This window comes from Oncorhynchus mykiss, chromosome 1 (genome assembly GCF_057628025.1).
Source record: "Oncorhynchus mykiss isolate SJ-2025 chromosome 1, ASM5762802v1, whole genome shotgun sequence".
Classification (NCBI taxonomy): Eukaryota; Metazoa; Chordata; class Actinopteri; order Salmoniformes; family Salmonidae; genus Oncorhynchus; species Oncorhynchus mykiss.
In genome coordinates, this window is record NC_143022.1 from 18,265,335 (window position 1) to 18,277,959 (window position 12,625).

Below are 12,625 nucleotides of genomic sequence, written 5' to 3' on the forward strand. Positions count from 1 at the left end.
ACCGGCGGAATAAACTCAATTCAAAGTATCTATATCGAAAAGAAGAAGGATTTTAGTTTAACCCTGAATTTTTTTCTTTCTTTCAACTCGCCAAATTGATCAAGTGATCACTCTTTGAGAATAACTGTTCCAAACTCGAGATGCGCGTCACTTCGCAGTGGCAACTTTTTTCATTTGGAAAAATATTTTGTTCTATTTTATTCTGATACATTACATAATGTTTTTTTTACTATAAAATGTATGTTTTGACTATGATAAGTGCTCTGGAAATCAGATCGTCTTGTCTGCTAAATTAATAAAGCAAGGCTATGCCATTGCACAGCCATAGGCTTTTACAAGCAAGCGCCACAGCTGGGGTTACTGCCTTTTTGAAGATTGGGTTCCAAATCAAATCAAATTTATTTATATAGCCCTTCGTACATCAGCTGATATCTCAAAGTGCTGTACAGAAACCCAGCCTAAAACCCCAAACAGCAAGCAATGCAGGTGTAGAAGCACGGTGGCTAGGAAAAACTCCCTAGAAAGGCCAAAACCTAGGAAGAAACCTAGAGAGGAACCAGGCTATGTGGGGTGGCCAGTCCTCTTCTGGCTGTGCCGGGTGGAGATTATAACAAAACATGGTCAAGATGTTCAAATGTTCATAAATGACCAACATGGTCGAATAATAATAAGGCAGAATAGTTGAAACTGGAGCAGCAGCACAGTCAGGTGGACTGGGGACAGCAAGGAGTCATCATGTCAGGTATTTCTGGGGCTGTTTGTCAGAACAGGCAATAATTTTCCACGCCTCAATTGTACAGTGTTGGTGATCGCGTGCTGACTAGAGCCACTTTTCTTGTTTTTAGCTGATAGGGGTGGAACCTGGTGTGGCCGTCTGATGCAATAGCCCATCTGTGACAAGGACCGCCGAGTTGTGGGTTCCGAGATGTCATTCTGCACACCACTGTCGTACTGCGCCGTTCATTTCCTGTTGTGGCCCGCCTGTTAGCTTGCACGATTCTTGCCATTCTCCTTTGAGTTCTCGCTTTAACGAGCTGTTTTTGCCAAAAGGACTGCTGCTGACTGGATTTTTTTTGTTTGTCACACCATTCTCTAGACACTGTTGTGTGTGAAAAGACCAGGAGGCTGGCCGTCTCTGAGATACTAGAACCGGCTTGCCTGACACCGACGATCATACCATGGTCCAAGCTGCTTAGGTAATTCGTTTTGCCCATTCTAACATTCAATCGAACAGTAACCGAATTCCTCGATGCCGTTCTGCCTGTTAGAAGAATGGAGCCGGAGGTGATGGCTGCCGTTTTTACGTGCTCCTATGTTGTACATAATGTTTCTGCTACCGGCTCTTATGACCGAAAAGAGCTTCTGGGTATCAGAACAGCAATTACTCACCTCGGACGGGTTTAAGACTTTTTCTTTATTGAGTCTGACGCTAAAGATTTACTGCTGCTCCTGGACCATGCCCAAATCCCTGTCCTTTGCATGAAGAGAAGACGGGGATACAGAGACCACGGATCTGGTTGATGGGTGAGAATAAGTTGGCGAGTAGGTAACCCGCCTCTACCATCCGTCATATTGGCCAACATGCAATCACTGGAGAATAAACTGGATGAGCTCCGTTCCAGACTATCCTACCAACGGGACATTAAACTGTAATATCTTATGTTTTACTGAGCTGTGGCTGAACAACGACATGGATAATATACAGTTGGCTGGGTTTTCTGTGCATCGGGAAGACGAGGGGGGATGTCTATTTGTCAATAATAGCTGGTGCGCAATCTCTAATATTAAAAGTCTAGAGGTTTTGCTCGCCTGAGGTAGTGTGGTACTCTATCTACCAAGAGTTCTCATCTATATTTTTTTGTAGCTGTCTATTTACCACAACAAACTGATGCTGGCACTAAGACCGCACTCAACGAGCTGTATAAGGTCATAAGCAAACAAGAAAAGGCTCATCCAGAAGTGGCGCTCCTAGTGGCCTGGGACTTCAATGCAGGGAAAGTTAAATCTGTTTTACCTAATTTCTACCAGCATGTCACATGTGCAACCAGAGTAAAAAAAACTCGAGGCAACCTTTACTCCACACACAGAGACACGTACAAAGCTCTGCCTTGCCCTCCATTTGGCATATCTGACCATAAATTCTATCTTCCTGCTTAGAAGCAAAAACTAAAGCAGGAAGTACCAGTGACTTGCTCAATATGGAAGTGGTCAGATGATGCGAATGCTAAGCTACAGGACTGTTTTGCCAGCACATACTGGAATATGTTCTGGGATTCATCCAGTAGCCTTGAGGAGCATACCACATCAGTCACCGGCTTCATTAATAAGTGCATCGATGATGTCATCCCCATAGTGACCATACGTACATACCCCAACCAGAAGTCATGAATTTCAGGCAAGAGGCAACTCCGGGATGCTGGCCTAATAGGCAGGGTTGCAAAGAAAAAAACATATCTCAGACTGGCCAATAAAAATGTAATATTAAGATGGGCAAAAGCGCACAGACACTGGACAGGGGAACTCTGCCTAGAAGGACGGTATCCCGGAGTCACCTCTTCACTGTTGATGTTGAGACTGGTGTTTTGCGGGTGCTATTTAATGAAGCTGCCAGTTGAGGACTTGTGAGCCATCTGTTTCTCAAACTAGACAATTTAATGTACTTGTCCTCTTGCTCAGTTGTGCACCGGGCCTCCCACTCTTTCTATTCCGGTTCGTGCCAGTTTGCGCTGTTCTGTGAAGGGAGTAGTACACAGCGTTGAACGAGAACTTCAGTTTCTTGGCAATTTCTCACATGGAATAGCCTTCATTTCTCAGAACAAGAATAGACTGACGAGTTTCAGAAGAAAGATCTTTGTTTCTGGCCATTTTGAGCCTGTAATCAAACTCACAAATGCTGATGCTCCAGATACTCAAATAGTGTAAAAAAGAACAGTTGTATTGCTTCTTTAATCAGAACAACAGTTTTCAGCTGTGCTAACATAATTGCAAATGGGTTTTCTAATGATCAATTAGCCTTTTTAAATTATACTAGGATCAGCTAACACAATGTGCCATTGGAACACAGGAGAGATGGTTGCTGATAATAAGCCTCTGTACGTCTATGTAGATATTCCATTAAAAATCAGCCATTTCCAGCTACAATAGTCATTTACGACATTAACAGTGTCTACACTGTATTTCTGATCAATTTTATGCTATTTTAATGGACAAAAAATGTGCTTTTCTTTCAAAAACAAGGACATTTCTAAGGACCCCAAACATTTGAACAGTATTGTACGTTTCAAGCAAACCACCACAGTTCCTGTGCCCAAGAACGCTAAGATAACCTGCCTAAATGACTCTCACCACGTCTTTAGCCATGAAGTGCTTTGAAAGGCTGGTCATGGCTCACATCAACACCATCATCCCAGAAACCCTAGATCCATTCCAATTCGCATATCGCCCCGACACATTCTGTCGCACTCAACCCTGCCCTTTCCCACCTGGGCAAAAGGAACACCTATGTGAGAATGTTATTCATTTACTACAGCGCAGCATTCAGCACCATAGTGCCCACAAAGCTCATCACTAAGCTAAGGACCTTGGGACTAAACACCTCCCTCTGCAACTGGATCTTGGACCGCCCCCAGGTGGTAAGGGTAGGCAACAACACATCTGCCATGCTGATTCTCAACACTGGTTCCCCTCAGGGATGTATGCTTAGTCCTCTCCTGTACTCCCTGTTCAGCCACGACTGTGTGGCCAAGCATGACTCCAACACCCACCATTAAGTTTGCCAATGACAGAACAGTGGTAGGCCTGATCACCGACAACGATGAGAGCCTATTGGGAGGAGGTCGGAGACCTGGCCGTGTGGTTCCAGGACAACAACCTCTCCCTCAATGTGAGCAAGATAAAGGAGCTGATCGTGGACTACAGGAAAAGGAGGGCCTAACACGCCCCCATTCACATCGACTGGGCTGTAGTGGAATCGGTTGAGAGCTTCAAGTCCCTTGGTATCCACATCACCAACATACTATCATGGTCCGAAAACACCAAGACAGTTGTGAAGAGGGCACGACAATGCCTATTTCCCTCTCAGGAGACTGAAAAGATTTAGCATAGTTCCCCAGATCCTCAAAGTTCTACAGCTGTACCATCGCGGGCATCCTGACTTGTTGCATCACCTCCTGGTATGGCAACTGCTCGGCATTTGGCATTATAGCCACCCAAGCCTCTTCTACCACACGGAAGACGGTACCGGAGCGCCAAGTCTGGGTCCAAAAGGCTCCTTAACAGCTTCCACCACAAGTCATTAGACTGCTGAACAATTAATCAAACCCCTACTATTAGCTTAAAAAAAAAAGTATTCCCGCAGTTGCTACTTGCTGTGTTTTTTATTTTTATCTATGCATAGTCACTTTCCCCCTACCAACATGTACATATGACCTTTAACTAACCTGTACCCCTGTACATTGACTAGGCACCGGTACCCCCTTTTTATATAGCCTTGTTATTGTAACTTTTTTTTAACTTGAGTTTATTTAGTAAATATTTTCTTAACCAACAATGCAATTAAGAAAAATAACAGTGAAGGGCTTGTATGTAAGCATTTCACGGTAACACCTGTTGTATTTGTATGTGTTGTATTTGGTGCTTTGTTTTTTTTTTATAGCAGGCCACGGCCCCGTGACTCACTGTCTGGAGGAGCAAACCATTTTCGTGAACGGGATGGTGTACCTAACAAAGCCTAAATGCTAAATTTCCCCATATACAGTCAATGGCCAGTTTGTTATCTGTAATGCTTTGATAAATTAGGCATTGTTGCTCACTGTTGGTATAGGCCTTTAGATAAATGTGCACTTATTTTTTTCCCAGTGCGTATGGACCTTTTTGTGTTGTAAAAAAAAATGTTTTTTGAGTACTCAGAAATAAATCATGCGAGTACTGGAACAGTCAAAACATGTCATGCCCTTCCCTAGTTCATTATTAGGCATTAACTGTATTGTATTATTTAAAGGACAAGGACAGACCTTCAAACTAGATAGGCCTAGATGTCTTGTAATAAGTTGGTCTGCGTTTTGAATTCACAGTATATATGTATTTTTTTTAAGGAGTGGGGCAGTCCCATTTTTTGTAAATTGTTTTTGCTTTATTGAAGAGATAATAAAATGTTGGAAAGACCTGGGAGGATGAGTCAAGCGTCAGTGGGCTGGATTTGAACCCATACCGAACTCTGGCATACATATGTTCCGGGGTCAGCGGCTGTAACCGCCAAACCACACAAGCCACATGGGATTTGCAGGTTGTCATATTGACTCTCATTCCAAGGAGCAATCAAATCAATGCATATTATGAATCATGGACAATATTTACAGGATAACATATTGACTCACATTCCAAGGAGCAATCAAATCAATGCATATCATGAATCATAGACATTATTATCATTATCATTAACTGCTATGGAAACAAACCACAGGTCCTATTGAAAGAGAATATTCAACTTTTTTTCATGAGGTTTGCGCATTTATAAAATATGGATTTTCTTTTGTTGCTGTATAAGTAAAGCATGACATATGGGACTAGAAAATGTAACCCAACTCTGTTTGCCTCCCTCAGCTGCAGTCCTACCACACCGGGTGAAGGTATCCCAGAGCTTCTGCGTCAATGGCTAGGCCGTCGACAGAGGTAATTATGAGTCAAAGCTGTATTCCCTCTCATCAACCCCCCCCCCCCTACCTTATTGCCCTGAGAGGCTCCTTGTGCGATAATCTTGGGCGATAATCATAAAACATGAATCACAGCCGATTGTGCTGTTTGCTCTTTATTGCATCACTGGCTGTGAATTGTCTATGTGTTAATGCATTACTATCTCCGTCAAAAGTCTTGCTCAAGTATGTGTGCGATTTGTGATTGTGGGTGGACATGAAAGGCCACTGTCATAAAGCCTTATCTGTGCCTCCAGGGCATTCCTCACTCGTGACACAGGGCTCTGCGGTTCCAAACCACGCGCACACACAGCCCTCTGAACCTCTGGGGTGCAGGGTGAAATGATTTCATGAGACTAAAAGGCTCTTATGTCATCTTTGAGGTGTCAAGGAGGTTTGTGTCCTCCCATGGAGGAAAATTAAGTTATTCTATTCATTCTCTTATAATTGAATGGAAAAGAGAGGATGAGAGCTGTGAATTAATTAGGTTGAATTCATTAAGAGTTGAATTTCCTTAAGTAAATAATGGTGTTTGCACATGTAACACTAATGAGACCTCTTGACGCCACAGCTCATGTTCTCATTCTGTCGGGTTTTTCCATTCCCGCTAATGGAATCAATTATTTTGATTATGACATTTAGGCAAGGGACCTCCTGCTGATTTCCCCAGGAGGTGGAGCTGTAAGAAAGAGTGATACAAACACACACTTAAAAATAGCAACAGTATATGATAATTTACAGTGCCTTTAGAAAGTATTCACTCCCCTTGACTTATTTGACCTATTTTGTTGTTACAGCCTGAATTTAAAATGGATTAAGTTGAAGGAAAAAAAATTGTCCCTGACCCACACGCTATCCCATAATGTCAAAGTGGTATTATGTTTTGGGGAATTTTTACAAATGTAATAAAAATGAGAAGCTGTAATGTCTTGAGTCAGCCCGTATTCAAAACCTTTGTTATGGCAAGCCTAAATAAGTTCCGGAATAAAGATTTCCTTAATAAGTTGCATGGAATTACTGTGTGTAATAATAGTGTTTAACATACTCATGAAAAAATTTACTAATCTCTGTACCCCACATACAATTATCTGTAAGGTCCTTCAGTCGAGCAGTGAATTTCAAACACAGCTTCAACCACAACGACCAGGGGGGTTTTCCAATGCCTAGCAAAGAAGGGTACCTATTGGTAGATGGGGGAACATTTCAAAAAAGCAGACCTTGAATATCCCTTTGAGCATGGTGAAGTTATTAATTACACTTTGGGTGTATTGATACACCATCCAGTCACAACAAAGATACAGGCGTCCTTCTTAACTCAGTTGCCGGAGAGGAAGGAAACCGATCAGGAATTTCACCTAGAGACCAATCGTGACTTAAAAAGAGTTTAATGGCTGTGATAGGAGTAAACTGAGGATGGATCAACAACACTGTAGTTACTGCACAATACTTGCCTAATTGACAGAGTGAAAGGAAAGCCTGTATAGTTAAAATATTCCAAAACATGCATCCTGTTGCAACAAAAGTAACAATGTGACAAAGCAATTAACTTTTTTGTCCTGAATACAAAGTGTTATGTTTGGGGCAAATCCAATACCGAGTTCCATTTTTTTCCTTAAATCTACTTGAAAATCCAGAACATGGTTGTCTAGCAAAGATCAACAACTAAATTGACAGAGCTTGAAGAAATGCTGCACAATCCAGTTGTGGAAAGCTATTAGAGACTTAGCCAGCAATTACGGATGTGAGTCTTTCTGTGTAAGGTGCTAATACAAATATTGACTCGAGTTTGAGTACTTATTTCTGTATTACATTTTTTACATTTCAATAGATTTGCATTTTTTTATATACATTTTCACTTTGTGTGTATTGTGTGTAGATGGGTGAGAGAAAATCAATTGAATACATTTTGAATTCAGGCTATAACACAACAAAATGTGGAATAAGTGAATAATACTTTCTCAAGGCACTGTATGTAAATCCTGCCATTCGAAACATAGCTACCCTCAGAATGCAACAGTGGTTACAAATGAAGGTGAAGGTGCTTGCATCCTTCTGAACAGTACGGTAAGCAAATGGTTCTTATCAACCTCACTAGTGGCTGGAGGTAATTATTGTGGAGCCCACAGGTGATCTTATCTCTCGTAACGTGTGATGACTTTATGAATCAATATTTATTTTCTGAATAAAAAGTCAGTTTCACACTCGATTACTCCTGTGGTAATGTCATCAGAAATTCAGCTGGGGGAAAACATCCTAATAAATTCAATGACTTTGCTTTAAGGTGTTTGGTTTTGATAATAAATGGGGTGGTTTTGATAATAAATGGGGTGGGTGTGGGTTATTTGACTCTCGGCCTATCTCGGTCTCAACCTCTCTTTTTGCATGTGGGTGGCTGTAGTGTTGTCACGATACCAGTATAACAATACCATATTTTACTAGTAAAAAAAAACTACAAAGCAGACTAAACTCTAGTCCTTTTATTACCTACTTTGTAAAATATTGTTTGCTATAGCTTGCTAAATAAACGGGACTCTGGGTGAAATTCAGTCCGCTCCATGTTTTGTTTCCTGTGCTTCCTAAGTGACAACACTATGTATGGGTGTGCATGTGTGTCTTATTGACGGTGTGTACGTTTGTATTGTTTGTACATTACTGGGCAGATGGGTGCACAGTCAGTCCTCAGTGCCACTCTGTGCATAGCACTTCCCAGTGGGCCCACATGGTTTAAAGTCTCTCTGTTGTCACAAAGCCACGGCACATCAAGGGAAGTCTCACTGTCTGTACTTCCCTATCTGAGCCAAAAACATGCACTGTACCAAGATCCGACAGAATGGCATACAGTGAAGCATCTGGTGTCCTCCATTACCCTGAACCATGATCTTATTATTGCCCCCACAATATATATTAATTGATTGAAACTCAATGTTAAATTCAAATCTCCCTACCATCATATCTAAGCCAATATGACACACATCTCTATGACAATTTGCAAATGAACTTGATTGGAAGTGAACAACACACTCCTTGCCTCTCATCATGAGCCGTCCGGCCGTTACCGACAACCACATACCAGATTTTTTTTTAACAGGTTCATCAGCAATTTATGTTTAAGAGTATTTATTGCGCTGACCTTCCTCAATCTAGACGTCAGATTAAAATGAGACTATAGCATCCATAAAGTTCCCATTGGACTTTAAAAAAATGCCAGATTGACAAAGTTTGTAGGTGCAACAGATTTTATTACATTTATATTTTATCGCTCTCACATGCTAATTTATGTCCGCACCAACTATGTGCTTCCTTTTTGTAGCATTTCTGACCATGCTAACAGTTTTTAACTGAAACTCAGTTATAACATGGGGTTGATTGCTCGGCAACAACACAGCTGCATGCTGCCACTGCCAGTCATAAGATTTGTATGCGAACAAACCCAGGCTACTGTATATAGCTAGCTATATGGTGTTATTCATGCTGGGATTAATCAATAAATGCAGACAGATATTTTGATTAGCTAGCTAACGTAACGTTATACCAGTCACATGAGAGCTAACGTTGGCTAGGTAGCAAACCAACAAGCAAGGAAAGCTAGCTGTGTGTGCGCGTACTTGCTACCGGTCAAAAGTTTTTAGAACACTTACTCATTCAAGGGTTTTTCTTTATTTTCACAATTTTCTACATTGTAGAATAAAAGGGAAGACATCAAAACAATGAAATAACACATATGGAATCATGTAGTAACCAAAAAAAGTGTTGTATATTTGAGATTCTTCAAATAGCCTTGATGACAGCTTTGCGCACTCTTAGCATTCTCTCAACCAGCATCACCTGAAATGCTTTTCCAACAGTCTTGAAGGAGTTCCCACATATGCTGAGCACTTGTTGGCTGCTTTTTCTTAACTCTGCGGTCCAACTCATCCAACCCATCTCAATTGGGTTGAGGTTGGGTGATTGTGGAGGCCAGGTCACCTGATGCAGCACTCCATCACTCTCCTTTTTGGTAAAATAGTCCTTACACAGCCTGGAGGTGTGTTGGGTCAATGTCATGTTGAAAAACAAATGATAGTCTCACTCGGGGCGAACCAGATGGGATGGCGTATCGCTCAAGGGACACACCGGTCTAATGTTCATTGCTCATGTTTCTTAGCCCAAGCAAGTCTCTTCTTCTTATTTGTGTCCTTTAGTAATGGTTTCTTTGCAGCAATTCGACCATGAAGGCCTGATTCACCCATTCTCCACTGAATACTTGACGTTGAGATGTGTCTGCTATTTGAACTCTGTGAAGCATTTATTTGGGCTGCAATCTGAGGTGCAGTTATTGTAATGAACTTATCCTCTGCAGCAGAGGGAACTCTGGGACTTCCTGCCCTGTGGCGGTCCTCATGAGAGACAGTTTCATCATAGCGCTTGATGGCTTTTGTGACTGCACTTTAAGAAACTTTCAAAGTTCTTGACATTTCTGGATTGACTGACCTTCATGTCTTAGTCAGTTTTCTTTGCTTATTTGAGCTGTTCTTGCCATAATATGGACTTGGTCTTTTACCAAATAGGGCGATCTTCTCTAACACCCCTACCTTGTCATAACACAACTGATTTGCTCAAACGCATGAAAAAGGAAAGAAATTCCATAAATGAACTTGTAAAAAGTCACACCTGTTAATTGAATTGCGTTCCAGGTGACTTCCTCATGAAGCTGGTTGAGAAAATGCCAAGAGTGTGCAAAGATGTCATTAAGGTAAGGGGTGGTTACTTTGAAGAATCTCAAATATAACATATTTTACATTGTTTGAATACTTTTTTGGGGTCACTACATGTTTCCATGTGTGTTATTTCATAGTTTTGATGTCTTCACTATTATTCTACAATGTAGAAAATAGTAAAAATAAAGAACCCTGGAATGAGTAGGTGTGTCAACTTTTGACTGGTACTGTATATATGTGATGGGATGTATAGACATTATGGACATTATGTGGATAGAATATGTAGTATATCTGAAGAATACATAGGATATAATAGAATATGTACAGCAATAGCTGAATAGGATGACCTTAACTAGAATACAGTAAGTAAACATTATTCAAGTGACCAGTGTTCCATGTCTATGTAAATAGGGCAGCAGGCTCTAAGCTGCATGGTTGAGTAACCGGGTGGTAGCCGGCTAGTGACTAAGTTCAGGGCAGGGTACGTGTCAACACACACAAATCATATGGTCCAGACGGCTTCAGCAGCAAGGCACTTCAGGCATGCGCATACCAGCTCGCATTACCGTTCCAGAAGCTGTTCCAGCTATCACTGAACAGTGGGATAGTTCCAGACTTATGGAAGAAGTGGCTGAATGTCCCAGTACCTAAAAACAACAGGCCAAAAGAAAATAACGACTTACGCCCTGTAGCCCTGACATCTGTACCTAATGAAATGTTTTGAAAAAATAATTAAACATTCTCTCTGGTCTCTCATCCCAATTAGATCCAAACCAATTGGCCTACCATGCCTCCAGGGCTGTTGTATATTGAGTTATTGGTCATTCTGAACAACATCTACGAACATTTAGAAAAGGCAAATAGCCTAGTGAAAATTGTATTTATTGACTTCAGTAGCGAGTTTATCATCCTATCCATCTACTGGTGGATAAGCTGGTGAATTTGGATGTCAACTCTCTACTGATCACGTGGATTAACAGTTTCCTTGTGAACCGTACTCAACAAGTGAAGTTTCACTCCACCATCTCTACATCTGGAATGGTGAATACAAGAGCCCCTCAAGGTTGCGTACTTTCACCGATACTGTACACAAACAATTGTCAAGCCTCTGACTCAGCCCACAAATTCTTTAAATATGCATATGACACTGCTGTTTTGGGTTTCCTTCACCCAGACCAAGCCTCTCTTCAAGGTTTTGACAGAGAACCTTTCAACAAATAAATGTTAAGAAAACTAAAGCGCTGGAATTTTTTTTTAACACAAACTGAACCATTTTAATGTCCACCACCATATCTTACAAATGTTCTATAAATCTGCTCTGCAGAGTGTGCTGTCCTTTGGTCTGATATTCAAGTTTGTAAACATGCGAGTACAAGACCAAGTCAAACTTCAGCGCTTAATTAAGACGGCGGGAAGTATAACTGGCATAGATCAAGAATCAGCCACCAACCTGTGTACATAACTCATCTTCCTAAAACTTGAAAGCATTTTTACAGGACAGTACTCATCCCCTTAACTCAAAACTCAGTCGCAGCAGCTGGACAAAGGGAAAGAGACTTCAAAAGAACATCAAAACAGTCTGTTTTTCCGTCAAGTATACAGCATATTGCACTTTAAATGGGTTGCTATAGCACTGTTAATGAATTATTTGATGTAGTTTCTGAATCTGGAGGCCGCTAGTGATTGCTATTTAACAGTCTGATTGCCTTGAGATAGAAATTGTTTTTCAGTCTCTCGGTCCAAGCTTTGATGCACCTGTACTGACCTCACCTTCTGGACCTCACTTTCTGGCTCGGGTGTCTTAGATCATACGGATTGCAATTTGTAACATGTCATACAAATTGTAAATGGTCAATGTAATTTTAAATGGATTATGGACAACCACAAATGAATGCATACCATACGAAACATAACATACTAAATGGTTTATTTACGGATTTACGTACAGAATAATACGAAATGCTATGAGATCAGGTTGCAACCAGCCAGCAGCATGCAGTCAAAAGAAAAGAAAATGCTTGCTAACTTCGTTATCTACTTGATCAACTGTTTTAGACTAGACTATTATATTTTCACCTAGCAAGAGAAATAAATGTGCAATCACTCTTGAGTGACTGAAACTTCTTAGATGTTGAGTCCCCTGTTTAGGGGACCTGCATGGTGCTGCTATCGGTTCCGACCGACACTTGGACACCGTACAGTCGTGGCCAAAAGTTTTGAGAAGGACACAAATATTAA

At 41.1% G+C, this 12,625-nt stretch overlaps 1 protein-coding gene across 4 annotated transcripts in view; it reads left to right on the plus strand.

The window, feature by feature from the left end:
• The window catches only part of LOC110493316 (3',5'-cyclic-AMP phosphodiesterase 4C), a 152,815-nt gene that overhangs the window by 5,569 nt on the left and 134,621 nt on the right, over positions 1–12,625 (plus strand). For 2 of the 4 annotated variants that reach the window (XM_090192542.1, XM_036955227.2), the window contains exons 2-3: positions 5,602–5,670; positions 10,364–10,422. In XM_090192542.1, coding sequence (XP_090048668.1) covers positions 10,375–10,422 — 48 coding nt within the window. In that variant the 5' untranslated portion in view covers positions 5,602–5,670; positions 10,364–10,374. The remainder of the gene's footprint in view (positions 1–5,601; positions 5,671–10,363; positions 10,423–12,625) is intronic. The other 2 variants (XM_036955294.2, XM_036955434.2) reach the window with 1 other exon arrangement.